Here is a 25642-nt window from a genome sequence, read left to right as displayed (position 1 = left end):
CTCAACCTTCTCATCTGCACAACTAGAGAAAAAAAACACAACATGCTACCACGTCATCCTATTTCTTATCATTACTTGCAACAAATAGAAAAATGTATTTTTGAATGCCGAAATGAGTATATCGAATGTCGGTTCTGGTTCCTTATGGACACACTTTAAGCAGCCAGAACGTTGGTCAAGGGACGGTATTTATAGGCTCTCAGGTTGTTGTTTTATGTCGTTTTTTGGTCTGGGTCTAGTTATCGGTTTACTGGGTCCTGCTTTGCCACCCTTGGCAGAAGCCTTAAGTCTCAAGCAGGCTGAAAGTCTAGGCTTTCTCTTCACTGTAAGGGGAGTCGGATACTTTTTAGGATCACTACTCTTTGGCTTTATTGGGAAGAAGCTGAGTTATAGGTCTTTGATTGCTGGTGGGTGTTTGATTTTGGCACTAACTCAAGTTTTGATTGCAGTTTCAACTTCTACAATGCAGCTTGGCTTATTTTGCTTTCTTGTGGGCTTTTTTTCAGGCTTTGTCGATACAGGAGGAAATGCTGCAGTAGGTAGTCTGTTAGCAGAAGATCCTTTGGCAGACACTTTTATGCAAGCACTTCACTTTTCTTTTGGTTTGGGAGCTTTTAGCGCTCCTCTACTTACAGCTCTTCTTTTGAAATTTTCAGGAAGCATTGCCTTGGCCTTCTTTCTCGTTGGTTTGCTTTGCCTCTGCATTGGACTCAGTTTCTTGGGATTGACAACAAGTGAGATTTGTAACAAACCTACAACCAAAGAATTGACTTTGATCAGTGAAGAAGAACGTTGGATGGATGCATCTGTGGAGAATAATACTACTGTTCAAGCCACTCCTTCGACACCACCACCGCAAAGCAACAGAAAGCTTCTTCTTGTTTTGGTTGCTTTTGCTGCATTCTTTTATGTTGGATGTGAAATAGGTTTTGGAGGTTGGATAGCAACATATTCTCTCAACTCACATAGTGTAAGTACAAAAGCTTCAGCTGCTCTTATGGCTTCTGTCTTCTGGGCATCGTTCACCATAGGAAGACTTGTTTCGATTCCTTTATCACTTTATTTATCTTGTCGCTCCATTCTCTTCCTAGACTTGTCACAAGCCATCGTTTCAACTATTTTTGGTATACTAGGTTTCAATCTATGGTTTTGTTCTTCTTTAGTTGGATTTGCCTTGTCATCCTCGTTTCCATCTTCCGTCACTCTGATACAGAGTAAAACGAGTGTAGATCAAGTTTCCACTTCCTGTTTAATGGTAGGAGCAAGTTTAGGTGAAATACTCATTCCTTTTTTGTTGGGAGAGAGTATGAAGGAACTTGGTTTGGAATGGTATTTTCCATTATGCCTCGTTACTGTCTGCTTATGGGGTTTGGGTTTTATACTGGTGTTGATACAACCAAGTCATTATCATGACAATTGTACTAGTTGATGATTATTCTCGAGATCTAACTTGCATATTCCTCCTTTCTCATGCAATGTCAGTAGTCTTGTTTATTTTCTTGTTCGACAGATTATAGTGGAATATTTGATCATGAAGGTTGAGGATATTATTTTGTCTACGAATTCACATTTGTTACCTGATTGAGATGTTCTTATTGCTTGGGTCGAGATATTTCAGTCGACAGGTATGGCCAATTCTTTAGTTGCATAAGAACAATCGACAAAGTTGGTACCACCCAAATTTGTTGTTCCAGCCACTGGAACAGAGCGTTGTACTCTTTGACAAAGACCAGAACCTGTTGTTGTACAATGATATTTGGTACACGGACTATAAGTTTCACAAGTTTGAGAAGTTGGAAACAGGTCAGCATCCACCAGCTTGAGACAGGTTGTACTGGATGTTACAGAACAAGTACAGTACGATGAATTGAATACGTATCGTTCCGCGGAGTTGAGTTGTACTGTAACGAACGCTACTTTGGGTAGCGATGAAAATTCTTCTGTGAAGATGGGTTCTGCTTTGTTTCTTGCTTTCCAAAAAGGTCGACTAGATGGAAGTGTTGAGTATTTGCAAATGAGAAACCATCAAGATTACCTTTCCAACAGTCCTAGCTTATGCTTTAATGATGATAAACGTTGTTTTTCAATCATATGTGTATAATATCCAAAGTCTTTGAATAATGCTGTATTGATTTTTGCCTCGAAGATATCATTTTTGTAGCTAACCCATATTTCAGACTCGGCTGTAATCAAAGTTGTAGAATAAATGAACACAGTCAAGATAAGCAGTAGACAAGTCTTGTAGTAGTACGCCATGGAAGATGAAATGCAAAATGAATTCTCACCACAAATAAACAGCGAATGTCATTGTTAGACAGCACATTTTTGTGTGTGTTGTCCAAACTCTTTCCTAAGGATGGATCAGAAGATAAACTTATATAAAAGAAAAGGAGCAAACAAAAATGTTTATATTTCAACAAACAGAATTCAATATATAAAACTAGGCTACCATGGCAAAACTATCTATCGCAAGCACGCTTCCATTAGAATAGGAAGTATTGTATCTTTCCACCAAAGAACCATTAGAAAAGAAGGTTACGTTCCAGTCAGATTGAATATTTGTCCAATAATTCTACAACATTAATATTACTTTTAGTTTTGAAAAGCCAAATCATTACTTACCGCTATGGGACTAGCTAGGGATATTGCACCATCTAATAGTTTTAATATGACGGATTGGCTGACATTGGATAGGGCTTCCGACTCAGTAAGATTGACAGTCAAAAGTTGCTATAAAATATATGAATGAAGCTTTCATTGGATGAATGTAACGAGGTGCTTACCTTGCAAGTATTGCCACTGCCACAGGAAGAATTGGGACAAAGCGTAATTTTCTGGTAGAATCCAGTTTCATTAGGAAATTGTGCGAAGAGACGGAATATCATTCGAGTCTCGTTTCCATTCGGAGGATCAACAACTGCAGAACTCACGTCGACACCACAAACGTCCACTGTCGTAACATACGATTTTCCAAGAAAGGCAACGTACAAGGAATGGTAAAAGTCTTCACCATACATTATACTAAAGTCATCGGCTACACTGCCATAAGATATCTGGAAACGTTAAGTGTTTCTACAAATACTTTTTGAAAGCGTGCTTACCGACTTGGTTTCAGTTCGAAGGCCCCAAGTATATGGCTTAGTTGGAGCAGGTGTTGGTGTTGGAGTAGGTGTTGGAGTAGGTGTGGCCTGTGAACAACCTTGCGGAACCGGGAAGCAAAATTCAGAAGGCAAAGGAAACATTTGACTAGGAAAAGGGAACGGCAGCTCAGGAATCGGAATGCAAGTCGGTTTCTCCCGAGGAGATGGAACTGGAGGAAAGCTTGGAAAACCAGGGAAGGTTGGAAATCCAGGAAAATCAGGAGGAAGGGGAAGGTTTGAAGGTCCAAGCTGGCTGGGAACTGCTGGAAAAGTTGGAAATCCTGCAAAAGGGGGTTGCACTTTGTCTTGCTTGTCCTTTTTATCCATTCCTTTATCTTTGCCGTGTGCGTGGTGAGGATTCGGCATTCCTAATGGAATTGGAGGAGAAGGAGCTTCAGGAGGAGAAGGAACTGGTGGAGGAGAAGGAGCTTCAGGAGTATTGGCAGGACCACCCGTTAAACCTGGACCAAACCCAAATATATCAGGACCTCCAGGCTGACGACGCAGATTGTTCAGTCGAAGTTCATTTTGCTGTTCTGCAGAAGCTTGTAGACATAAGATAAAAGCACATACAACTAAAGCCAATAGGTATTGAAAGAACTTGAGTTTTGTCATTTTCAGCAAACAACGTGAAAAGTTTCAAGTTGCATAGAAGATGATTTGATGGTTTGAATTTTTAAGCGATAACGAAGAAGACATGTAAGACACGTCACTTGGGAAGGAGAAATGGGAAGCATTTATGATGGGCTAATTGGCATCACAGGGATATTCTTGTTAGCTAGACAGGTCATACTGTCAAATTGGTTTCTAGAAAGGATGGAAATATTCTTAGACACGATTGTATCGAAAATTGAAATGGCGATGCAGGAACTTGGAAGAAAGAAATTCTTGTTTGTAGTACAAGTATTGATGTATATCCATCGTGTTCCAATAGTAACTTGGAAATGTTCAGCAACTTTGTTCATATTACCTTGTATCATTGGAAATAAATTGGAGCTTAGAACAGACAGACTTTTTACGAGTTATGAGATAGCATTTGTTCATTCTCTTTTCATAAATGGAATAGTTACTTGGGACATATAACATCTGTTTCGTTTGAAATAAACATCGAATCATAATACTGTTCGAAATATGTTGTTGCTTATTTCAGATTTGGATGATACTCTGGTATCTCAGACAGAGTCTCTGGTTGCAGATAAAGATTTGGATAACTTTAACACCATATGGAAAAATCAACTATTACCGCAAAACTCTCGATTAGTTTACAATACAGGACGTTCTGTCGCTCTATTTTATGAGCTATTTAACAAGAAACAGCTGCTTCTTCCTGATTATCTCATATGTGGAGTTGGCACTGAAGTTTATAGCTTTACACCAGACTCAAAATTGGAGAAACTGCAGCAGTGGACTGACATAGTTTTAGAAGACTTTAGGTTGGAACATGTCAAACTTGTCACCCAACAGTGGATTTCCAGTGGTCTTCTTCGTCTACAAAGTGAGTCGGAAAACAGTGAAGTGAAACTAAGTTTTTATTTTGATCCCCAACAAGTGGAGTACATTGAAACTAAGATAGTTCCAAACTTGAAAGCCTCACTTGTTTCAGTGAATATCATTGTTTCTGTACAACATGGAGTAGGACATTTGGATATTCTTCCAGTCAAAGCAAATAAGGGAACTGCGGCTATGTGGCTACGTGAATATCTTGGTTTTCCACCTCAACTTACTATGGTAAGAAAGTTTGGAATGAGTATATGCCAATCTATATATTCATCAAATATCTTTAGGTATGTGGTGAATCCATGAATGATTATGATATGTTCTTTTCTTCCAGTCCACAAGTATTACGAGTTGCAGTTGGAAACTGTGAAGAGAACGTTAGAAAAAAATTTTTACAACTTTCCAAAGTGGACAATCATTTCTATCTTGCTTCAAGACATTTTGCTGGAGGTATTGTTGAAGGTTTACATCACTTTGCATTTTTAAGTGGTTCTTGTTGAATTGGTGGCGGTGGTAGTAGTAGTAGTAGTGAAGAAGATGTCAGTTGGAATTCCTATCAAGCTTTTACACGAGGCAATATCACAAACAGTTACTGTAGAAACAAAGAGCGGTGATTTGTACCGTGGAACTTTGTATGATGCAGAGGATAATATGAATTGTCAACTCAAAAAGGTGACTTGTACTGGAAGGGACGGGAAAATCACTCCCTTTGAACATGTCTTCCTAAGAGGTAGTAAAATACGTTTTTTTATTGTTCCAGATATATTAGCGAATGCGCCCATGTTCAAAAGAGTGGAAGCTATTAAAGAAGGAAAGACTGGAAGAGGTTTAGGATTAGGTAGAGGTCGAGGCTTTATTGGAGGTCCTGTAAAGGGTAAGAGAGTTGTGCACTTTATGGATTGTTTAGTGCACTAACCTATGGATAGCAACTATACGGGCAAGGATCAAAAGGCAGCGAACTACGTAAAGTTTTTGCGATTCCTGCAAACACGGAACGATTTCCAAAGACCTTGGTGGTTTGAGGAAAGTTATCATAGTGTCTACTTGTTCAAGTTTGCTTAGATGGGTTATATCTTGTGTTTATCCAGAATGCACTATAAAGTATAGAGAACATTGCCAAGAATAACACTTTGTCCAACAATACTCGTTTTATGTTCTCGTTCGTTATTTTCTAACAACTCGTTAAATGGTTAGCCTATATTCATATCTTACACATTCTTTCAACTTGTGCACTTGATATACATCTTCTCTACCATGAACCAACAACTTCTACTCATCATCATCATCCGACTCACTCAATATTTCTTCCTCATCATCATCTGAATACAAATAGTCTTCTTCGGAGTCATAATCAGATATACCTTCATCATAACTATAATAGTCATCCTCCGAGTCTGAAGCATCATCGTCTGAAGTAGAGTTGGAACTATCTGTATCGCTATCGGAATAAGAAGAATCATCTCCACTCTCACTCTCGTCATCAGACAATGAAGAACTGGAAAGTTCACTTAAAGCGACAGAAATGTTTGCTTCCTGACAAAAAAGCTGACTAGTATTCCTCAGCACCTGTTTATATGGCAAGCTATCACGCACAACGAAAGTTGCTGTTTCAGGCGACAATCCACCCTCTACAAGTAACAAAGGTTTCAAAGGATAACAACTTCCACTTCTGATATTCTTCAACGAAAACTCTCTTGAAGAGCAACCAACAGTCCAAGCATCCAACACAACCCTTTGCAACTCACCACAGCTGTGTTTGTAGTGGAAGAGATATTTATCTACTACTTGGTTACTTGAGGAGAATAGCTTGAAGAAATAATCTTTTTGTATCAACGTTGAAGACAAGGGTTGCTTGGCATGGGTCATGCAAGTGGACCACATACTCTTCAGCAAACAAGATCTTCTCCAACATCATCATTTTATGTTTCTTTTTTGGTTTCTTTTAGGATCGCCATGAAACATATGCATTCATGATTAGTTTCTGTCAGCATCTATTCTTATTGGCAAGACATTGGTGGAAGTGTCCTTTGGAGTTTTCACGTATTGGTGTGACTCTTGTTAAAAATATGTCAACCGAACAACTTAAAAAGGAAGCAGCAGCAAACGCCAAATTGCCTCCTGTGTTTAGCAAGGGTCCTTCTAAAGGTACTTATAGTCCCAAGTTGTTGGATGCTTTGCGTCGTTTGGATCAGTGGATCGACTGGGAAAGAAGAGACCGCATAGTTGGAACACAAAGACAAATGAGAGTGAATACGGGTCCTATTATGGACCTTTTAGAACGATTGGGAAACCCACATACTCGTTTTCAAACAGTTCATATAACAGGTTCAAAGGGAAAAGGCTCCGTCACCAGTTATGTGTCAGCCGCACTCTTTTATGGTGCTGGATTTTCTACTGGATGGTATTCCTCACCTCATGTAGAAAGAATCAATGAGAGAATAGGCATCAATGATAGTTATATTGAAGACGATGAGTTGGCCTTTTGTCTCAACCAAGTATTGTCCGTTCGTGAGGAGTCAGTTACGGCACAGTCTTTCGGAAAGGATTCCACTTGGTTTGATTTGGTCACTGCAGCTGCTTTTTTGGCTTTCGCTAGAGCAAAAGTTGAATGGGCTGTAGTGGAGTGTGGCTTGGGAGGAAAGTTAGATTCTACCAATGTACTCAAGTCAAAGATAACTGTGCTGACCAACGTAGAGTTGGAACATGCAGAAATAATTGGACCTACGAGAAAAGATATAGCAAGAGAGAAGGCGGGCATTGCCTATCAAGGCTCTGTACTGATTACGGGTACGAATAGCAAAGATGAAGCTGGTCAAGTTATCGATGAAATAGCTCAACAAGTTGGCTTTCGAGTTATTCGTCCTTTTGAAGAACTGTTGCAGTTGGAGAACGATAGCTTACCTTTATTCTCCATCATAGAAGTGCAGAATCGATGTATTGCCAAGGAGGTTTTGAAACAGATTGGCCTTATAGGTTATAGGAGCAAAATAGATTCCAAAGTTATAGATGAGAAGCTGTTAGATAGAAAAGATGTTTGGAAAGGCGCCAAGAAGAGATTACCAGCTCGCATGGAATGCTTTAAGCTTTCGAATTCCCTTGAGGTTATCATAGATGGTGCACATGTTCCCAGTAGTGTTGGATTGGTGATGAAAGAGATTACTCATCATCCTATTTGGAAACACAAAAGAATAGATGTGATACTTGGAATGGGTCGCGATAAACATGTAGAAGAAATATTAGATGAGTTGGTACCATTTGTATCTCATCTTTACTGTACATGTGTTGGTCATGAAGGACCTTATCTTGGAGCAGAACAGGTAAGAGTGCCGAAACTTTTTCTAGTTTCTATCGATGATGGATGTTTCTCTAGTTGGGTGAATATGCCAAACAAAAGTCGTTTCAAAGTATCCGCATTCACCCGCACTGTGTGGATACGTTGCATATGGCTATCGAATTGATTGAAAAAGAGAATGCTTGTGAAGATAGTGTTTTGTTGGTTATTGGTTCTTTACATTTAGCAGGAGCTTTGCGTCCCATCGTTACAAGTTTGGCTCGTCAAGAATGAGATAATCTAGGATGACTCTTTTATTTTTGGATAGAATATTTTGGTTTGATTCGTTTCTATCGATTATTAATATTCACAACACGCAAGAGTATAATTAGAATATTCCCAATCGGATAGAAAAGGAGATTGCATTGGTTCTCATACTATATAGTAGTTATGAGCCAACCTGAATATGACCGGTCGGCTTATTGCTTCATGAGTTGTAATACAACCACTATAAAGTGTTTAGCTACAATAACTTGTAAAGTACGAAGCTTATATACTTGTAAGTGTTGTACAACTATGTGGTACGGTGGAAATCCCACCATCAAACACAACAAATGGCTTTACCTTTTGCAAACTACTTGTTGGTACTTGTATGTGAAAAGGAATGGAACTTACAGAAGATCATGTAGTTGTGCTTCAACTCAAGATGAGAAAAGAGAACAAGCAAGTGTTTCTTTATTCGTTGATAAGCCAAATGCAGACTCTTCTCCAAGGAAAACCTCCATTCAGCAAGACATAAGGGAATGGACTAGTGTGAACGATCCTACGAGTGTCAGTGCTCAAGATATATCCTTTTATGAACGACAAAGAGTATTTCAACGCAGAAAGAGAAAGCTCTTGAGGGACTCTTTTGCAGAATGCGGTAGAATTACTTCCCACTTTGCCAAAACTTTTTATATCGGTACACTTTTTATGCAACCGCAAAAACAAGAAGCAGTATGGGCTATCTATGTCTGGTGCCGAAGAACAGATGACTTGGTGGATGGTCCTCGAGCCTCTCAGAGAAAGAATCAACTGGAAAGTATTCTTGGAGAGTGGAAGAATCGATTGGAAACTGTTTTCTCTGGAAGGCCTTATGATGTATTAGATTTGGCACTCTATGAAAGCAAGTTGAGGTTCCCCCGATTGCGTATGGAACCTTTTTATGAAATGATCAACGGTATGCAAATGGATGTTGAACGTGATAGATATGATACTTTTGAAGAGTTGTATTTGTATTGTTATCGAGTGGCTGGAACCGTTGGAATCATGACGTTGGCAGTGATGGGAGTTGCTGATCCCAATCCAGAAACTTATTATGCTGCTGAGGAAGCTGCTGTTTGTCTCGGTATTGCATTTCAGTTGACTAATATACTCAGAGATGTTGGAGAAGATTGTCTTCGGGGTAGAATTTATATTCCTCGAGAGGACTTGATAAGATTTGACTATTCGGAACACGATATGATGGCTGGGATAGTGGATGAACGTTATAAGAATTTGATGCGTTTTGAAATGGAAAGGGCGAGACAATACTTTTCTAAAGCAGAAAATGGGATTTCTTTGTTAAGTCCTGATGTAAGACTTCCAGTTCGAGCTTCTTTGGATATGTATAGAAGAATATTGGATGTTATTGAAGAGAATGGTTATGATAATTTTCATCGTCGTGCATATGTAGGAAAATGGAAGAAACTAAGTATGCTTCCTATGTCTTGGATACTTTGTCAAGAAGGAATATTTTGGAATAGTTGCAAAGCATTGTTCCGCTCTTCATGAAAGAGAACCAAGTGTTGGTGTGTTGTGGGATTGGATTGGGACATGTCCCAACATTCAGAACCTAATAAAACAAGTAAAAGTTCCAGTGCTGGTGGAATATTGAAAAGCTCCAACAACACAACTTGTGCAGACAAATCCAATACTGATAAGAAAAAGAGGTAGTTTGGTATTTCGCTCGTTGACTAGGGTTATTCAAAACTTGGAATAGAGTAAGACTGCAATGGGATGAGGAAAACCTCCAAAGGAATGAAACTGAAAGGTAAAGTGGAAGGTAATTCTTGTCGTTTTTTGTGATAGCTAAGTGAAGAACATTTAGAGAACCACGGATGACCATTGCCGAACCGAAGACGCCATATCACTTGAGTGATCGTTCTGACTCGGATTCAGAGGCTTCGACAGATCGTTGTGCGAATTGGCAGGGTCAAGAAACACGAGACTTGCGTTTGGAAGCAGCTATATCAAACGCCGGCAATCTTTCAGAAGATATTGGTTATAGCAGCAATTCTAGTCAATCTACTCCACGTAGTCGTTCTAGTCGAGAGGAGTTTGAAAGAAAGCGCAAGTTTCATTATGATGAGTTTAGAATTTCCAAGTATTTTAGGGAAAGAGGAGAGCTTTGTGTTGACCAAGTCCATAGCCATGGAGAAGAAGAAGAAGAAGAAGAACGGATAGATAGTGAAGAGGATAGTGTGCCTTATCCTTGCAAGGCAGCCATAGAGTCTGAGCCCGTTTCTTCAGAAAGTGAAGATTCCTAAGCATTTATATATATATATATTTATATCTTCTTCAATTGCTATTATCCAATATATATGAGACAAACACAAAAGTTTTTATTTGCCAACGTAGTAAAAGGCATATTCTCAAAGTAGAAACTAAGATTCGTATAGGTATATATGTTTAATCAGGAACATGTTGCACGTTGGAAGCAAATTTATCTTCTTCGTGAATATATCTCTTTTGTTCAAATGTTTCAGAAACTTGAATTTGATCGTCTTGAGATGCACTGGCTATTCCATTCTGATTTGTACGATATATGCTTTCTCCTTTTCTTCCACGAATCCAATTGTAAAACTTTTCCCATTGTATCATAAAAGGAGTTGGACCCAACTCTTCTACTCTTGGCATAAAGGGACGTACTAAAGCCTCATAAACAAAACCTCCTGAAATACCACCCAACATGGAGCCTATCTGATTAGCCCACAACATACCACCAGGACCAGGTAAAGCAGTTTTACCCATTCCTAACATGGCTCCAGCAATACGGGCACTCAAGTCACGAGAGGGATTGATAGTAAATTGGTTAATCATTCCTAGCGAACAGCCAAGTTGCATAACCAAGAAACCAACAATAACCGGAAACATATTTGCACCAGGAGCAAGTGGATTGTAGGGATCTGTTATTGCAAAAATAACAAACAGTAGGAACGCAGTATAAAAAGCTTGTATTCCAAAGGAGTGGATAGTTGTATATTCACTCAAATCGGCATTGTTGAAGAATGCCGCTGTTACAGTTGTTGCTTCACTTAGGGGCTTCCCTGCTGCAATCTGATAACCTACTGGATAATAAGTGAACCACATATTCAATGTTCCACATGTTCCTCCCAGAACTTGTGCAACAAAGTACGGCAATGCTTTCCATTTGGGAAAACCTCTAAAGCAAGCAAAGGCCAGCGTTACAGAAAAGTTGAAGTGTCCACCACTAATCGCACCAACAGAAAATACCATAAAGGTAAAAGCAAAACCCCAGGGAAGAGCCAGGCCCAAAAATCCTGGAAGAAACGGACTTGGACTGTAAAATAACATCATACAAGTGATAGCTGTAGCAGTTGCCATAATATACCACATTCCAAGAAATTCACCTATGAGCTCTGGTATCAATTGTCTTATCTCTCTACGAATAACTTGGTGTTGTGCAGGTGGAACCAGAAGAAATATACTTCTCTCCCTACTAATTCTGTGTTTACCGTCTTCCATTTCAATGACACCATGATGAGCAACGTTGGACATTGCAGCTACAAGCGTCAATAATGAAAGAGAAAGAGCAGATGTCGCATCCTTAATAAAGACCTTGTCGCATTTTCTCCTCTGCACGAGAAACTGTGTGGAATCCCCAATGTCTACTGGACATGCGTCGAAAATGAACAACAGTTACCCAAAATGATTTTCTCAAAATAAATGGTTTGAGATCCTCATTTATTGAAAATACGATATCCAACGAGCCTTAAGATGGATAGAAGAGGACCACTTTTGAACAATGTACAAACAGATAAAAGAAAATAACAATAGGAAAGTCAACTGACCTCTTGGAAAATGGTCAGGAAGGGAGTCAAATTGGCCTATGGGAGCTATTCGTTCTACAACCCACTCGAAACCAAACTTTACAAGAGATTTAGCAAGTGAAGTAGGAAACATAGGAAAACCTACTCCCATAATAAGGGTACAACTTTCTCGGAATCTGTCGGGATAAGATACTACTTGTTCCACTCCTAAAGATAAAAACAAAGGTTCGCTTTGTTTGTGTAGAGGTTTCAACGGAATATTTGGGTAATAGGGCATATTTTGAAGAACATCCTATTCTCTTGGTGTTGGATATCCAAAATAACTGATGGAGTAATAAGTAGTCTTACCTTTGATGAAGATTCGTTGCTATCTTGTACCAAAGGCCTTCTTGGATGAAACCAAAGTTTAGGTATTACAAACAGGTAACCATCGAGAGAGTGTAAAAGTAAAAACTGAGGAGTTATTCCATTCCGGGTTTGAGTAACAACCATATCACGTATCCATATATCCACTATATCACAGAAATACATTGAATGAAATGATAAAGGTTGACAATATTCACCTTCATATCCTTGTAGATATACTACTGGAAATTGTTCTTGTGGAATAGAATCACATTGACTGGTTGCTTCCTTGAAAGTTTCAAGGAATTCATATTTCAATCCATCATCATAAGATGATGAACTCACAGAATGTAACATTTCCCCAACATATATCTCTTGACGTGAAGTTGCCAAGTTTCTTAAGCTTCAAGTTCTATAGCATGACATCGACAAGTATAAAAGAATATACACTTACCTATACAAAAACCAATTCTCTATCCATACTCCAGAAACTGGCAAAGAAGCATTGGCATGATGTGAATCATATAAAATGTTTCCAGTTGCTCCATCCAATACATAGACAGAAATTCCAGTTTTGGATAAAGTTCTTTTAGTCACGATGAGTATTAAGTGAGGGTTGAGATATTTCGTGGCAACACTTCCATTTAGAAAATGAACATTACGCTCTTTCAACTCTATATCTCTTGAATGGACCGTTCGTATGAAACAAATAGATTCATCTCTACTCAATATCAGACTATACAAATACTAAATGATTGTCAAGTGTATGTATATATATCTATTTGAAAATAAAACAACATGAATGTGGACTCCTTACCTTGGTGCAATGGAGTTGCATGTCCATCTCGTATCCAGTCAATTGATTGGCATCTATTTCAACTAATTGAAAGTTATCTTTCAAGGTAAGGGGTGTTTGTAAGTAAGAATCCCACTGGATGGTTCCATTCTTATAAATCATCAAAAGATGACGAACATCCCATGAAAGAACCTTGAAAGGGATATCCGAATAATAACAATGACGCTTCAACAACTTTCCATTATCCACTTGTAGATAAAATATACAATCATGATATAGATTGGATGAAATGTTCGTAGAATAAACCACTCGATGATGCCAAATTCCAAGAATCAATTCATTATCCAAAGAGAATATTACAATAGAGTCGTTTCGATCTAAACAACGAGGTTGTTCATCAAAAAGATAAGACTTCCATAGTAAAGTTGGTTTTCCGATGGAATCGAGTAAATGCGCTTGAACAGCTCCACAGCGAGAAACCGTTACAAGTATTCCTTGTGAATAGCATATGGATGATGACAACGCGTTGATATTTGGATATTCTTGATGATATCCAAAAAACAATTGGTGAAAAAACTAAACGAAAAGTTCTCGGGAACAACTGGATGTTTCTCTCATAAAAAGAAATGAGACTCCTTTCTAGCGCAGTTGTACAATGATTGGAGGATGGAGTTAACCATTGATGAGTAACTATATGAGTCATAGAAAAATCAATTTTCCAAAGCAACTAGAAAAATATTTGACTATGGTGAACAAATATTTCTTCATTCATGTTACCTTTGTTTTGGTTTGGTTTTCAACGTTTGTCAATTCAAGACATATTAACTCTTCTACTGTAGAGTAATAACACAACAACTCGTTCCAAGGAATAATAAATGTATGGATATTGTCACCAAAGTAACTGCTATCGACAATCCAAGAATAGTTTGTTAATTTCAAGGACTCAAACTCCTCCAAGACAGCGAAATATTGGATCCTCGTTCGATGGTTTGATAAATCTTCCGTCATGAAACATCCTAATGAAAATAATAGCGAAAGATTCATTTAAAAATTGATAAAGTACCTTTGCTTCGAGGCCAATTGTGACATTTCAAAAGTTGAGAACGAAACAATTCTTCTACTTGGATTTCTTCGGGAGTTACTTTCAACGAAGCAATTGAATTATTCTCCTTTAGTCTTATAATTGTAAAGAGAGAAGGAAAAGACGTCGTAAGAATTTCAAAATCTATTGTTTCCAGAAATGAAAGCGGCATATCAGTTTGTCTGACGATAGGCTTTACCTTGGTTCAAAGAAACTGTCCTTTCTATGCTTAGTGTATCTTGTTCCGTTGTTACAATGAGACTGTCTAGCTTCTTGCAAATACACTGACCAGAAGGTAACAAATGTAATTCACTTTCACAAGCAGTTTTCATTATAGAGAGTCCGTGTCTATCATGTAAATCATCGAACGGAATACAGCCAAAACTCAACAACGAATCATGTTTGTCATAAAAGATAAGACATAAATCAGGTCTTTCTGATTCACTTTTAAAGAGTTAGCCTGATAGAATGCACCAAAGCACGACTTACGGAGAATATCGAAGTCTCAGTTGAAAAGCTTCCAACTGAGGCTCATCATAAGACAAAATAGAATATCCCTCTGAATAAAGGTTGTAAAGATAGATTCTATTATAGCAGCCAAGAATTGCCAAATTATCTTGTACTAATTGCCATCTCTGGTATTGAAAATCTCCCCTATGAGTTTCTTCGCTGAATTGATTGTCTGAATCGAGAAGAAAGGCAGAAACTCTAGCAAGTTGAAGAAGTACTACTTACTGAAAAGACCAGGTACACAAGTGAGATAACTCCATTGGAGAGTTCCTGTTTTCAAGTTGAGTATTTCTGCATAAGATAAAGTATCTATGCGGACAAAAACGAGTACAACTGGATCAAGAGGTATAAGCTGCTCTACAAACACTTCCTTTGATTCCGTATGAAAAAACCTCCAAACTACATAAACTTAGATACTGGTTTTCAAAAAAGTCTCAAAACATACGTATGTCACCGGAAGATTTTGAAATCTGGGAAATAACGCCATCCGTCGAGACAACTAGCAGACTGTGGTTATCCACAGCTACAATATTCTTAGGTTCTCCTATGTTATTCGAAATCCAGCTATACGAGAGAGCAACCCAGAAGAAAGAAACCAAACAAAATAATAAAACTATCCGACTATCACAAATGTTCAACATCTCCTCCTTCCTTACTTAGTGTATGTTGGCCACACTCCAATCATGGATTGTTGTTTAGATGATTGCTCGCGAGACAAGTCAACCTTGTACAAGTTGAGCTTTCTATTATTCAATTGCCGAATTGGAGGAAGGTTTAGTTGTCTCTTTTGCAGCCATTTTATAGAAACAACTAGGAAATATAGAAGATACTCGTTACCTCGTTCTTCAACAGCAGCTGTGCGCAAAGTTGCACTCATATGTCAATCAAGAGAAACCACTTGGAATTCTCCTTTTCAAGGCCCTGGTCTTATTTTTTGTCATTCAGAGGATAAATATGCTTTCGATTCGAAACAAATCGGAGGGCCAGTGGTCTTGAAGGAACGCGAAGAACACGAGGAAACAATATGGAAAATGTGGTATTATGGTCGTAGCATTGGATTTCCTTCAAAAAGCAATCTGGTTGATCTACCTACGGGATGCATTGGTTACGCTACGTCAAAAGATGGTATTCATTGGAACCGAATGTCTGGATTGGAAGAACAAGGTTCTGTTTTGGCACCCAGTCGAAGTAACGAAGATGATTTCGACTCAGCTCATGTCGGTGTTTCAGACGTTGTGGTAATTTCTTTTTTGGTAGTTTTCATTGCTTGGGAAACTAATTGTATTTAGTTGCGAAAGATAGAAAGCGATCTTGCCAATTACAATGTCTATCATGTCTATTATTTTGGTGGAAACAATGCAATATCCACCGTTCAAATAGCTTCTTCGAACGACAAAAGAAAAAGATTGGATATTGTCGGCTTAAAAATGTTGCCAGGTTTAGCTATAAGCACCGATGGCTTCCAGTTTACTCGTATAAGAGGAGATTGTAAAGATGGTGCTCTACTTTCGGTTGCTCCACATAAAGACTTTGATAGTTTATATTGTGGATGGCCTCGAGTAGTGACTTTGGATGAATCCCATTATATGATGTATTATCACGGATTAGATCCTACTCGTGGAATGTTTGTGGTGGGAATGGCTGTTTCTCCTGATGGTTTTAGTCGTTGGAGAAAATTAGGTCCTCTTAGAGGTTTAGGATGGGAGAATGACAACTTTTCTCGTCCAGGAGCTTTCGATGAAAGAGGCTGGGGAACCAGGCACGTGATAAGGAATCCTTCTGATCCTAGTAAATGGTTGATGTTCTTTGAAGCAGTCTCCAGAAAGGGCATTCATTCTATAGGTATCGCAACTTCTCAAGATGGTTTGACATGGTCAAGACTCGTAGACTATCCTATTCTTATTCCAGGAGATGATCAAGTACAGGATAGTTGGGATAGTGGAGCTATTGGTTGTCCTCATGCAGTTGTTCAACAAGACAACAGCATTTGGTTGTATTATGTGGGATTTGAAAGAAAGGAACATGGAGGGCCGTTTCGTAGAACAGGTTTCGGTTTGGCCTGTAGTGAAGGAACGGATTATACTCGATTTCGAAAGTATAAAGACATTCAATAAATATTGTTTCTTCCTATAAATAAGAATTTCGACATGTATCTTTATATCTACTTGAAAATCTGTTGTATCTTTGTCAGCGTAAGATTCTTTCTTTTTTTTCTCTCTCTCTCTCTCTCTCTCTCTCTCTCTCTCTTCATATATATAAAGTATGGTAAATATCTATGAAAGATAAGACTTTGAACCTACTATGAAAGTTTGATTACTTTCTTTCTGTTCTCTTTCCAGCCTCATTCCTTCGTCTGTAAAACAACTCGAGATCCTCTGGAGACTTCCAAATAAATCTTCGAATGGCAATGAGACTCATCTTAGGAGGAACAACTTGATCACGACAAACGATTTCCAATTCCGCAGTGGGTGAAAATTCAAACGGCAACTTGCCACCTTTACTCGAGCATCTTAGCCGTTCAATTTCCGTTCTAATGTTATTGGCAACATAGGTAGCCAATTTCTTTGCTCTTAAAATACGAGGGGCTGTCAGTTTGCTTTGAACAAGAGCAGGGAAACCTGAACCTTCCGCAGGTTTCAAATAAAAGGAAAGTTTCGGTATTTCACGACTCATCGAATGCTCATCTCGAACACACTTCAAAACCCAATCTGGAAGATAAGATGCTTCAGTTCCATCAAAGTCTTTCAAAAGCTTTCGCAATAATGGCCTCGTGGTACCTTCTTCTATAATAATAACAGGGATATCTTCCGGGAACTCATAAGGTGGTAAATTATTGGAATTATTCAGGACGGCAGTTTGCTTCTGGTTGCTTTCTGCAGGATCCGAATGAGATAAAGAATTAATTTCATCATAAAAAGTCTTCGGACTACCTTCTAAAAGTTTACTGTAACGTTCATGCCAATTCCTAAATAAACCTCTTAAAACGTGTTCTCCAATATTGACTTTGACTTCATCCGAATCTACATCTAAACCAGCATCAGACGCATAAACTTCTGCTGCAAAGCATACATTAGGATCTAATACAACCATAAGACTGCCAAGTCGAGTTACTAAATGAAACCAAGTAGGTACAACAACCATTTCGTCAATTTCTTGCTGAATGTCTTCCATTGTTCGACTGTTACCAAAGTCTTGCAGCAATCTGCCCCGAGAGACATCCCAAAGCTGAACTTTACCTTCTGAATCGCAAGTTAAAACATGTCGTCGATTATTCAAAACGGTCTTGGCTACAATTCCTGGTTCTCCTCGAATGGCTAGATAAGGTTCCTTGAATATGGGATCATCCGTAGCTGAAGTACTCAAAACACTTCTCAACGATATCGGCGAAGTACGAGACTTTATATTCATATCCTTGGAATTCTGATTATGGATATCATTAAAACACTTATTCGATTCCCAATACTTGATATTTGAGCTAAGTGAACTGGTCCACAAACTTTTCTCATCAGGTGTCATACAAACTCTTAGTACATGATTATATTTGGAATTATCTTCGACTGCAGCTATCATAAGCACAGAATCACCAGTGTGAAGTTCCGTTTTCCAAACTGCACCATCTCGTCCACCCGAGAGGAACCAGTCAAAGTTCTTACTCGCAGCCAATGCCCAAACAGAGTCGATATGTACATCAAACGATAGCATACATCGTAAGTTGCGAAGGTCCCAGACTCGAGTACTTCCATCACTACTGCCTGACAAAAGGAGAGTTCCTTGTTCATTCATGGCTAAACAGCGAATTATATCTCTATGACCTCGAAGTTTTACTGCCCTGGTTCGAGTTCTAGTGTCCCAAAGGGAAATGACTCGGTCACTCGAACCCGCTGCAATGATAGAACCTTCAGGAGACTGCAAGAATTGCTCTGAGCTTTCTTCCAACCCAAAACTCTTCCCACCAGAAGCTAGGCAATATACTGAAGTATTCTCCTGTAAACCCTTTCCCAAAACTGACTGATATTCGCCTTTTTCCAGATCCCATATCACAATCTTGCCATCTAAAGAGCCACTTGCCACAATACCTCTATGTCTATCCACCGCGGTGAGAGCTTTTACATAGTCTGTATGTTCTGCAAGGGTGTTTGAAGAGCCACGTGGAACGAGAAATTCTTCAGACACGGATACGGTTTCTTTTACGTCCCATACCTTAACAGTAGTATCTGACGAACAGGAAACCAAAACCCCTGAAGGCAAGAACAACAAGTCGTTTACCCAGTCAACGTGTTCTTCTAGGTTCAAGATATTCTCCCCTTTCTTTGACCAGCCTCTTATCGTGCCATCACGTCCTCCTGAAAAAAGTGAAACTACTTGGGAGCTCTCTGTGTCTGGTTCACCAGCATATGGAACGACAAGAGAGTTGATGCCAAAGCGATGCCTCTTTTCTGGTGGTCTTAATAAATATGCAACCTTTCGTCTGGCAAGATTTGTAGACGACTTTTCCTCACTAGTCATATGTCAGTGTTTCTGATAACTAAGTGAAGAGCTAATCAACAGAGTTGTTCCAATTAACGTCTACACAATTTTGCGAGAAATGCACTGCAATTTTTCCGTTGCATTTCTCTCTCAAGCGCAACTTATGTTGATACGCCATCACAGTTTTTTAAACGAGTCGGAAGTCAAAGCATTCCATATATATATATATAGTATAAATAGAATGAGATCGTCATGTTAGACAATAGTTTTGCCCTCATTCGCAATGTTTTTATTTCCTTGTTTAGAGCGTATCTTTGGAAGATTGAGAAAATTGGTGCTTTTCCAATTATTTTTTCGAAAATTATTTTGCTAGTTTCTGGATAACTGAGAATGCACGTTTGTGTTTTGTGTTCTACTAGTTCGAGTCTTCTTTGATTCACAAAATATTCGCTAAAGTTATATTCTTTGCTTCGTCGTTTTTTCGCCAAGTTTTTAAGAGTGTTGAGTCTGTTACGTTAATGCTGATAAATAATTTCTTGAGTGAATGGGAGTTTCATTTTACTTCGACTGTAGGAGGACTATTCATGTCATGGCAAGTTTTCTCTGCCTTGCAACAGTGACAGAAAAAGACAGAGAGACTCTATTTTAAGCTTTAAGTTGAGATAATTAAACTATACAAGTACCAAAAGAACCAAGTTGGCCTCTTGTAAATGTGTCGGAAATTACACAAAGCTGCCCTTTGTCGAGAATATTTAAAGTTTCATATTTGGAAGACACAAATTGTTTTAGCTTTTTGCACTATCTTTATGCTTCATATTTATCACAACTCTTCGAGTCTGGAAAGATACAAGTATTTCGGCACATCTACGAAACAACTACAAACCCATCAAAGTAAAACCTCTCCAAGAAATCAACAGACCGTCTTTGTTTTGTTGCTCTATTACCAACGGGATTGAGAGCAATAGACGAATACTTCTTTTCGATTGGTAGCTGCTTACTTTCAATCCTCTCTAGCTGCCTCACATTTTTATCTCTGGAATAGCTTCCATAGCAGAGTCAGCCACTTTATCAATTCAACAGTCAGTCACTTTTCGGCAGAACACTAATAGCTTCAAAATACTCCCTTCAATATAGCGCGCGTTATAGCAATTATCCAGATAACATGAGTGATAGAATAAAAAAAAGGGACTTTGGTACCAAATATCAATAAGTCAAACTTTTCAATTGCAACTTTAAGTTTATTCGCACGATAAAAAGTACTCAAGCAAGTAGGCACACACACATTCATCTTTCAAACAAGACAAAGCAGCCTTATTTGGTGGCTTCACCAGAGTGCAACAACTCCTCTTCTCTTCTTGCCCGATCCAAAGCAAATGCTTTGTCATAAGGAGAGACAAGAGGTGTATCCGGAACCGGAAGTCCCAACAACTTGCGTAAAGATCTCCATCCGGCACGACAGTGATAACCTGCAATAGTAAATAAACCTTCTTCAAATACCACTCTCATTTGTTCCAAGGTAAAGCCCTTGGTTTCTGGCAAAAATAAGAATTGCATCACAATACCAAGAAAGTTGAATCCAGCATAGAATCCGAAACCTCCCTGAGGTCCCCATGCCTTTTTCATAGAAGGCCATGAAAAAGCAAGTGCAAAGTCAAATGCATTTACAGCAAACGTGGTTATAGTGGTGCCTGCTGCACGTACATAAGTAGGAAATACTTCAGCACAAAAAGTCCAAGGAACCGGACCAGCTCCCGGGCTGTAGGCAATAATGAAGAAGATAACTCCAATAATAAAGAATGCCAAATTCACTTTCTTATCTCCATAGAAAGAAAATAAAACCATTAATAACATAAGAAACATGATAGGGAAAGTGACCAATTGCAGTGTTCTTCTTCCATAGCGATCAATAGTGAAGTACACAATCACTGTAGCAACCATGTTTACGAACCCTGGAAATAAACTGACAGCAACCGACACTCTTGAACCCATATGAATATTCTCTTTGAACACTTCATCAATATAGTTCATAAATACGTTCATGCCACTCATCTGTTGGAAAAGCATTTCCATACATCCAATAAGGACAGCTCGACGAATATAAGGTACACGAATTACTTCAACAAGTAAATTCTTTCCTTTCTGCAAAAGTTCATCCTCCTCAACACCCTTTTTAATTCGAACAAAGTCTCTCTCAGCAGTTTCTGAGGTAAGACGCAACTTGTACAAGTTTCTCTTCGCCTCTTCATATCTGCCCTTCTTTATCAACCATCTTGGGGATTCAGGAACCGTCCAAATGAGGAAAACTTCCACAACAGATGGTACCATAGGAAAACCAATCATAATACGCCAGCCAACATTCTTATAGTTCACCCAAACAAAGATGAGATTGCACAGATACGCAAGAAAGATTCCAATCGTGATAACCTGCTGGTATAAAGAAACAATTGCCCCACGGATACTAGCAGGTGACATTTCTGCCAAGTAAACAGGTGCTGTTTCCCCAATCATCCCGTATGAAAAGCCAAGAATAATCCTACCAGGAATAAATACTTGCCATGAAGGAGATACAGCTTCCCAGATACATGCACCAGTTGAGAAGACGGCTGCCAGAGAAATGGTAAACCTCCTTCCAAAGTATGTATTCGTGAAAAGAGCAATGAAAACCCCAACAAAGCAACCAAAGTAAATACAAGAAACAAGAACTCCTTGAAGGTAAGTTCGGCCCCCTATCCCAAAATGAGGAATATATCCAACTTGGGCACCACTAATTGCTGTTATATCAATGCCGTAAAACAATACAGCCACAGAAGCAACCACCACAGACCAATAGAAGGAGCGAGTTTGACGCCAAGGATGTAGCTTTTCCTCTTCTGTGAGATATTCATCATCTAAATCGGTCACCCCTTCCTTGCTAAGCTCTGCGTTGTCAAACTCTTCAATCTTTGAGTCATTTGTCATTTGTTGAGCTTCCGTGATACTTTCCATGACCAAATCAAGAATACAAAATCAAAGCTTACTCTTGTTGTCCTTTTTATAAAAGTCCCAAGTTCACTCCATTTGCCTACACGACGAGTTGCAAAAAAACCAACAGTCGCTATCCTATTTGCCCCGTCTTGAAGACAACTCCAATTGCCTTGCTTCCACAGGGTGCCCTATACATTTGAATACGCCTGTTCCCCCCGAAAGTCCAAGGGCAAGGGAAGGTGGTCGACGAGGGATTTTTGGATAATTTCCACTCCGAGGACGTAGGATGTTATTTTTGGAAATGTGGTTTATTGTTGAAACATTGGTCATATTTTGGGTTTTTTAAATCGTTTTACTGTGCACGGCTGCTTTCTCTCATTGATGAGTGTAATAAATATATACACATACATTTTTCATAGTAAACTTTCAACTAATAAATACATCCAACCTTCAACAAATAAAGTGGATGGGTTGCGAGATAAGGAAACAGTGCATGAAATGACTCAAAGTCACTTCAACTGGTACAGGTCATTTGTACGAAAATTCGAAAGTTTTCATTCACCCACAACCCTTTTCTAGACACCAAATAGTCCAAATAGCACTTTGTAGCTTTTCTTCAAGCTTAACTAAAATCCTCTTCGATACAATACTGCGTTATGGCTTCAAATCAATTCTGCTTAGACCCCTTTTTTCTATTAAATATATGTATTCTACAAACACTGTTTCTCAAAATCGGATTTGTTTGATCTTTGCCAAAATGTTGATCAGCATCTCAACGTATTTTCTTACTAGTTTCTCTGAGAACCTCTCTTGAGAATTAAGAACTTGACTTATTTCAACTGGCAAAAAGAAAACTGGAAGCATTAGCTTATTCAGGGTATATATCAACCATTTCTAGACCAAGGAAAACTTTTGAAATGACATAACAATTTAACTAGTTGACTGTCAATGGACCATATTCAAGAATGAAAGTTTTCAAGGTCTTGATTGGAACTTGTATTCTCTGTAAACTGGCTTCACGAATATTATAAGTCTTTTATTAGATTCCGATCTTAGTTGAAACTCTTTTGTCGAAGCGTAATCTTTTACTTCATTTCGGTCAAAAGCGTGTGCTTCTGTTCTCATGCTAAATGGTAGAAAAAATATGTCAAGTGACAATTTTGATATGAATTCATTTTTAGAGAATTTCAAGGCATTCCTTCTAAAGAGTAGGAAGTTTTTGAGTTTTAAAATGAAAGTATAGTCAGACTACTTTATAAGAAAAAAACGAAGATTCCCTTTGGATACTTCTGAAACAATCCATTAAGTTTGAACATTTTTACGTGAAACTCATACGGTAAAAGATGCAACATTATGAAATCTCAAACCTATCTCCTACCTTATTGATTTTGTTCCTAAGTGAGTAAGGTTGGGCACAAGGTGTACTTTTGGGTTCATTGGAAGATTCGAGAGAGCTTGAACAGAAAACAAGTTTCTTCCGGGAATGTAGAATCGATAGAGGTGGAGTGAGGGTAAACAACGTGAATTTCTCAAGCCCTTCGAATAAAACATCTTTGTTATTGAGCAGTTTGTCAGCAATGGCTCCTAAAGAATCTATCAACACTCTCAAAACTAGTGTATACGGTTAGCTAGTGTAAGTCGCAATGGTGTCTTCCAAACACCGTTTGTTACACGCAATAAACTTTGTTCAGTCTAACTTCGAGAATAGCCACTGTTGAACATTATCGCCTTTAAAGTCGGAAGTTATGTAGACTTGATGAAGGAACCATTCTGTGCTTTGCACCAACTTGTGCAAGTTTCATGGAGAACAAGAGTACAAGTTATGCTTGCTGCAAGAAGTTCTTTTATTGCGTCTAAGTGTGACGACAAATTTTTGTATCATTTTTCTGCACTTGTGGACTACTTGAAAGCAAGAAGCTTTGGTAACGTCTTGAGAACAGTCCTCTTCATTTAACAAACGCTTGTTTAAAACCGTGAACGGACATACTATTATTGTTATGATGAAGTGAAAGAAACACAAGTTTATGATCGCACGCTTGAGAGAGCTTCCGAATTGGCACAGTCGTTACGTGATAAAATTTTCTCGGTGCGAAGAACAAATCCCTTAGAATCTGGCAAGTTGTCCAGTACTTGAGGACTATCCTGAAGTTGTCAGTTGATTGATTCACAGTACTGGATTTTGATCAACTTGAACTTGTTATGAACAGGTGGTATATCAGAGAAGTACGAAGATCGTAGTTGTATCGTTGTCAAGGATATTTTGATATCATTCGAAATTTTTGTGAGAACATATTTGTTGATATCGCGGAAAAAAAGCCCTTTTATTTCATAGAATTGAAAGTTGTCAGAGAAGATTGAGTTGCTCATGCTTTCTTCAGCTCCACTTAAGTTGCGTGATAAAGAGTAGGAGCTTGAACAAGGGATCTAAGAGACGATAATGTTATTTTCTGTTTTGATGTCTTGTCTATTGATTCGTTTCTTCCAAAGGAATTGGAATGCAATATTAGAGGTTGACGAATGCCATTAACTTCTCAGAGTACACAAAGAAATATAGATGATATTAACTAGCGAACAAGAATGTGTAGTTATCATCATATTTTATATGTTTCAGAGTGCATTCGTTATTGTCTTTGTTTACGTGTTACTTGAGGGAGAGATCAAGGACATACACTCATCTTACTGTATGGGACTTTATCATATTCCATTCCACATGAATGAGAGGCTGCCCTATGGTAAGCTAGTTTTCGTCTTAAAGAGTTTGAAGTTTATCGTTTCTTGATTAATGTTTTGATGCCGAAGATACATACATCATACATATATATATATATATCAGCATAGTTAAACCATTTTTTCTATGGTTACCTTTATAGCATTGTTTTTTCAAACATTCGAGACTGATGGAGTTAAAACTATGATCTATTTTAAAATTCATTTTGTCGAAAGATTGATGACCGCACTATTTTTCATTTTGCTGGTCTCCTGTACAGTGTTAGAAAAGGAAAGGGAAAAATTGCTGCGATGCTTGATGCATGAAAGTGCATCTGTTTCAATTTGAAAAAGACACTCCATCCAAAAAATAGAAACTCGAAAGATGTGACAGAAGCAGGATATTCTTAGCAATGGATAAGAATTGCCTTAACTTCAATTATATAGTGTGTTCCTTGAAGTATTGGGATCTCAACATTTTTAACTCTGATTTTTGAAGCCTAATACGCATATCTCAATAAATTCGACATTTTTTCTACGAAACAACTGTTCCTCATCACATTCTGAAAGAATCAATAGCTCGAAGTATCTTGGAACCTGCACGTTTTGTCTTTGTCCAACTAATGGCAGACAGTTGCAAAATGCATATCACAAATTCTAAGCTTATGGAGATAAGCATTGGCGCATGATGGCCTAGCATGATCGGACAACATGCTCAGAAAAAAGCAATAAAATTAGTTGGCTCGTTCTTCGATATCTTCCAAGCTGAGTAAA

At 38.4% G+C, this 25642-nt stretch overlaps 15 protein-coding genes across 16 annotated transcripts; 9 read left to right on the top strand and 6 right to left on the bottom strand.

The window, feature by feature from the left end:
- The first annotated feature begins 92 nt into the window (after positions 1 to 92).
- Positions 93 to 2089, top strand: Gasu_32710 (MFS transporter). Its single transcript, XM_005705723.1, has one exon. The coding sequence runs from the start codon at positions 113 to 115 to the stop codon at positions 1427 to 1429; it is 1317 nt and encodes a 438-aa protein (XP_005705780.1). The 5' UTR covers positions 93 to 112; the 3' UTR covers positions 1430 to 2089.
- A 301-nt stretch (positions 2090 to 2390) lies between these two features.
- On the bottom strand, positions 2391 to 3762 carry Gasu_32700 (uncharacterized protein). The gene is made up of 4 exons (XM_005705722.1): positions 3102 to 3762; positions 2784 to 3053; positions 2623 to 2730; positions 2391 to 2572 (listed from the first exon to the last, which is right to left on the bottom strand). The coding sequence occupies exons 1-4, from the start codon at positions 3753 to 3755 to the stop codon at positions 2441 to 2443; spliced, it is 1164 nt and encodes a 387-aa protein (XP_005705779.1). The 5' UTR covers positions 3756 to 3762; the 3' UTR covers positions 2391 to 2440.
- Positions 3763 to 3772: 10 nt separating this feature from the next.
- Positions 3773 to 4260, top strand: Gasu_32690 (uncharacterized protein). The gene has a single exon (XM_005705721.1). The coding sequence runs from the start codon at positions 3867 to 3869 to the stop codon at positions 4221 to 4223; it is 357 nt and encodes a 118-aa protein (XP_005705778.1). The 5' UTR covers positions 3773 to 3866; the 3' UTR covers positions 4224 to 4260.
- A 2-nt stretch (positions 4261 to 4262) lies between these two features.
- On the top strand, positions 4263 to 5167 carry Gasu_32680 (sucrose-phosphatase 1 (SPP1)). The gene is made up of 2 exons (XM_005705720.1): positions 4263 to 4868; positions 4925 to 5167. The coding sequence occupies exons 1-2, from the start codon at positions 4272 to 4274 to the stop codon at positions 5135 to 5137; spliced, it is 810 nt and encodes a 269-aa protein (XP_005705777.1). The 5' UTR covers positions 4263 to 4271; the 3' UTR covers positions 5138 to 5167.
- A 5-nt stretch (positions 5168 to 5172) lies between these two features.
- Positions 5173 to 5757, top strand: Gasu_32670 (small nuclear ribonucleoprotein D3). Its single transcript, XM_005705719.1, has 2 exons — positions 5173 to 5511; positions 5564 to 5757. The coding sequence occupies exons 1-2, from the start codon at positions 5175 to 5177 to the stop codon at positions 5602 to 5604; spliced, it is 378 nt and encodes a 125-aa protein (XP_005705776.1). The 5' UTR covers positions 5173 to 5174; the 3' UTR covers positions 5605 to 5757.
- A 4-nt stretch (positions 5758 to 5761) lies between these two features.
- On the bottom strand, positions 5762 to 6552 carry Gasu_32660 (uncharacterized protein). The gene has a single exon (XM_005705718.1). The coding sequence runs from the start codon at positions 6516 to 6518 to the stop codon at positions 5907 to 5909; it is 612 nt and encodes a 203-aa protein (XP_005705775.1). The 5' UTR covers positions 6519 to 6552; the 3' UTR covers positions 5762 to 5906.
- Positions 6553 to 6562: 10 nt separating this feature from the next.
- Gasu_32650 (folylpolyglutamate synthase) lies at positions 6563 to 8227 on the top strand. The gene is made up of 2 exons (XM_005705717.1): positions 6563 to 7954; positions 8008 to 8227. The coding sequence occupies exons 1-2, from the start codon at positions 6608 to 6610 to the stop codon at positions 8200 to 8202; spliced, it is 1542 nt and encodes a 513-aa protein (XP_005705774.1). The 5' UTR covers positions 6563 to 6607; the 3' UTR covers positions 8203 to 8227.
- Positions 8228 to 8242: 15 nt separating this feature from the next.
- Positions 8243 to 9747, top strand: Gasu_32640 (phytoene synthase). The gene has a single exon (XM_005705716.1). The coding sequence runs from the start codon at positions 8359 to 8361 to the stop codon at positions 9718 to 9720; it is 1362 nt and encodes a 453-aa protein (XP_005705773.1). The 5' UTR covers positions 8243 to 8358; the 3' UTR covers positions 9721 to 9747.
- Positions 9748 to 9752: 5 nt separating this feature from the next.
- Gasu_32630 (uncharacterized protein) lies at positions 9753 to 10497 on the top strand. Its single transcript, XM_005705715.1, has 3 exons — positions 9753 to 9878; positions 9929 to 9979; positions 10037 to 10497. The coding sequence occupies exons 1-3, from the start codon at positions 9763 to 9765 to the stop codon at positions 10473 to 10475; spliced, it is 606 nt and encodes a 201-aa protein (XP_005705772.1). The 5' UTR covers positions 9753 to 9762; the 3' UTR covers positions 10476 to 10497.
- Positions 10498 to 10501: 4 nt separating this feature from the next.
- Positions 10502 to 11832, bottom strand: Gasu_32620 (aquaglyceroporin related protein, MIP family). Its single transcript, XM_005705714.1, has one exon. It carries the CDS (start codon positions 11725 to 11727, stop codon positions 10618 to 10620), a length of 1110 nt encoding a protein of 369 aa, XP_005705771.1. The 5' UTR covers positions 11728 to 11832; the 3' UTR covers positions 10502 to 10617.
- Positions 11833 to 11851: 19 nt separating this feature from the next.
- Gasu_32610 (hypothetical protein) lies at positions 11852 to 15382 on the bottom strand. Of its 2 annotated transcripts, XM_005705712.1 has the most exons (13): positions 15177 to 15382; positions 14957 to 15130; positions 14711 to 14903; positions 14421 to 14665; positions 14204 to 14365; positions 13918 to 14156; positions 13723 to 13867; positions 13162 to 13682; positions 12799 to 13091; positions 12563 to 12747; positions 12348 to 12511; positions 12145 to 12291; positions 11852 to 12096 (listed from the first exon to the last, which is right to left on the bottom strand). In XM_005705712.1, the coding sequence occupies exons 1-13, from the start codon at positions 15370 to 15372 to the stop codon at positions 11914 to 11916; spliced, it is 2847 nt and encodes a 948-aa protein (XP_005705769.1). In that variant the 5' UTR covers positions 15373 to 15382; the 3' UTR covers positions 11852 to 11913. The 2 variants fall into 2 exon arrangements, with proteins under 2 accessions (XP_005705769.1, XP_005705770.1); XM_005705713.1 differs by having other exon boundaries at positions 11852 to 12291.
- Positions 15383 to 15392: 10 nt separating this feature from the next.
- On the top strand, positions 15393 to 16880 carry Gasu_32600 (uncharacterized protein). The gene is made up of 2 exons (XM_005705711.1): positions 15393 to 15969; positions 16021 to 16880. The coding sequence occupies exons 1-2, from the start codon at positions 15415 to 15417 to the stop codon at positions 16843 to 16845; spliced, it is 1380 nt and encodes a 459-aa protein (XP_005705768.1). The 5' UTR covers positions 15393 to 15414; the 3' UTR covers positions 16846 to 16880.
- A 37-nt stretch (positions 16881 to 16917) lies between these two features.
- Positions 16918 to 19332, bottom strand: Gasu_32590 (transducin family protein / WD-40 repeat family protein). Its single transcript, XM_005705710.1, has one exon. The coding sequence runs from the start codon at positions 19235 to 19237 to the stop codon at positions 17045 to 17047; it is 2193 nt and encodes a 730-aa protein (XP_005705767.1). The 5' UTR covers positions 19238 to 19332; the 3' UTR covers positions 16918 to 17044.
- A 1088-nt stretch (positions 19333 to 20420) lies between these two features.
- Gasu_32580 (MFS transporter, SP family, sugar:H+ symporter) lies at positions 20421 to 22212 on the bottom strand. The gene has a single exon (XM_005705709.1). The coding sequence runs from the start codon at positions 22181 to 22183 to the stop codon at positions 20510 to 20512; it is 1674 nt and encodes a 557-aa protein (XP_005705766.1). The 5' UTR covers positions 22184 to 22212; the 3' UTR covers positions 20421 to 20509.
- A 1760-nt stretch (positions 22213 to 23972) lies between these two features.
- Gasu_32570 (uncharacterized protein) lies at positions 23973 to 24957 on the top strand. Its single transcript, XM_005705708.1, has 2 exons — positions 23973 to 24084; positions 24169 to 24957. The coding sequence occupies exons 1-2, from the start codon at positions 23985 to 23987 to the stop codon at positions 24294 to 24296; spliced, it is 228 nt and encodes a 75-aa protein (XP_005705765.1). The 5' UTR covers positions 23973 to 23984; the 3' UTR covers positions 24297 to 24957.
- Positions 24958 to 25642: the final 685 nt, after the last annotated feature.

Source organism: Galdieria sulphuraria, assembly GCF_000341285.1.
Source record: "Galdieria sulphuraria unplaced genomic scaffold scaf_26, whole genome shotgun sequence".
Taxonomy (NCBI): domain Eukaryota; phylum Rhodophyta; class Bangiophyceae; order Galdieriales; family Galdieriaceae; genus Galdieria; species Galdieria sulphuraria.
Note: the sequence above shows the minus strand (reverse complement) of the source record. Positions and strands in the feature narration are given on the sequence as shown.

Excerpts from the sequence above, each read along its gene's own strand:
- Gasu_32710 (XM_005705723.1), top strand. The coding sequence starts at position 113 with ATGAGTATATCGAATGTCGGTTCTGGTTCCTTATGGACACACTTTAAG.
- Gasu_32700 (XM_005705722.1), bottom strand. The coding sequence starts at position 3,755 with ATGACAAAACTCAAGTTCTTTCAATACCTATTGGCTTTAGTTGTATGT. Across the intron at positions 3,054-3,101 it reads TTCGAACTGAAACCAAGTCG|ATATCTTATGGCAGTGTAGC; the intron begins GTAAGCACGCTT and ends TAACGTTTCCAG. Across the intron at positions 2,573-2,622 it reads CCCTAGCTAGTCCCATAGCG|AATTATTGGACAAATATTCA; the intron begins GTAAGTAATGAT and ends TTAATGTTGTAG.
- Gasu_32690 (XM_005705721.1), top strand. The coding sequence starts at position 3,867 with ATGGGAAGCATTTATGATGGGCTAATTGGCATCACAGGGATATTCTTG.
- Gasu_32680 (XM_005705720.1), top strand. The coding sequence starts at position 4,272 with ATGTTGTTGCTTATTTCAGATTTGGATGATACTCTGGTATCTCAGACA. Across the intron at positions 4,869-4,924 it reads TTCCACCTCAACTTACTATG|GTATGTGGTGAATCCATGAA; the intron begins GTAAGAAAGTTT and ends AAATATCTTTAG.
- Gasu_32670 (XM_005705719.1), top strand. The coding sequence starts at position 5,175 with ATGTCAGTTGGAATTCCTATCAAGCTTTTACACGAGGCAATATCACAA. Across the intron at positions 5,512-5,563 it reads TATTGGAGGTCCTGTAAAGG|CAACTATACGGGCAAGGATC; the intron begins GTAAGAGAGTTG and ends ACCTATGGATAG.
- Gasu_32660 (XM_005705718.1), bottom strand. The coding sequence starts at position 6,518 with ATGTGGTCCACTTGCATGACCCATGCCAAGCAACCCTTGTCTTCAACG.
- Gasu_32650 (XM_005705717.1), top strand. The coding sequence starts at position 6,608 with ATGATTAGTTTCTGTCAGCATCTATTCTTATTGGCAAGACATTGGTGG. Across the intron at positions 7,955-8,007 it reads CTTATCTTGGAGCAGAACAG|TTGGGTGAATATGCCAAACA; the intron begins GTAAGAGTGCCG and ends ATGTTTCTCTAG.
- Gasu_32640 (XM_005705716.1), top strand. The coding sequence starts at position 8,359 with ATGAGCCAACCTGAATATGACCGGTCGGCTTATTGCTTCATGAGTTGT.
- Gasu_32630 (XM_005705715.1), top strand. The coding sequence starts at position 9,763 with ATGTCCCAACATTCAGAACCTAATAAAACAAGTAAAAGTTCCAGTGCT. Across the intron at positions 9,879-9,928 it reads AATACTGATAAGAAAAAGAG|AGTAAGACTGCAATGGGATG; the intron begins GTAGTTTGGTAT and ends AACTTGGAATAG. Across the intron at positions 9,980-10,036 it reads CAAAGGAATGAAACTGAAAG|AGAACCACGGATGACCATTG; the intron begins GTAAAGTGGAAG and ends AAGAACATTTAG.
- Gasu_32620 (XM_005705714.1), bottom strand. The coding sequence starts at position 11,727 with ATGTCCAACGTTGCTCATCATGGTGTCATTGAAATGGAAGACGGTAAA.
- Gasu_32610 (XM_005705713.1), bottom strand. The coding sequence starts at position 15,372 with ATGTTGAACATTTGTGATAGTCGGATAGTTTTATTATTTTGTTTGGTT. Across the intron at positions 13,092-13,161 it reads TGCAACTCCATTGCACCAAG|TATTTGTATAGTCTGATATT; the intron begins GTAAGGAGTCCA and ends ACAATCATTTAG. Across the intron at positions 12,748-12,798 it reads GAGAATTGGTTTTTGTATAG|CTTAAGAAACTTGGCAACTT; the intron begins GTAAGTGTATAT and ends TAGAACTTGAAG.
- Gasu_32600 (XM_005705711.1), top strand. The coding sequence starts at position 15,415 with ATGGATTGTTGTTTAGATGATTGCTCGCGAGACAAGTCAACCTTGTAC. Across the intron at positions 15,970-16,020 it reads TCGGTGTTTCAGACGTTGTG|TTGCGAAAGATAGAAAGCGA; the intron begins GTAATTTCTTTT and ends AATTGTATTTAG.
- Gasu_32590 (XM_005705710.1), bottom strand. The coding sequence starts at position 19,237 with ATGACTAGTGAGGAAAAGTCGTCTACAAATCTTGCCAGACGAAAGGTT.
- Gasu_32580 (XM_005705709.1), bottom strand. The coding sequence starts at position 22,183 with ATGGAAAGTATCACGGAAGCTCAACAAATGACAAATGACTCAAAGATT.
- Gasu_32570 (XM_005705708.1), top strand. The coding sequence starts at position 23,985 with ATGCTTGCTGCAAGAAGTTCTTTTATTGCGTCTAAGTGTGACGACAAA. Across the intron at positions 24,085-24,168 it reads CTTGAAAGCAAGAAGCTTTG|TGAAAGAAACACAAGTTTAT; the intron begins GTAACGTCTTGA and ends GTTATGATGAAG.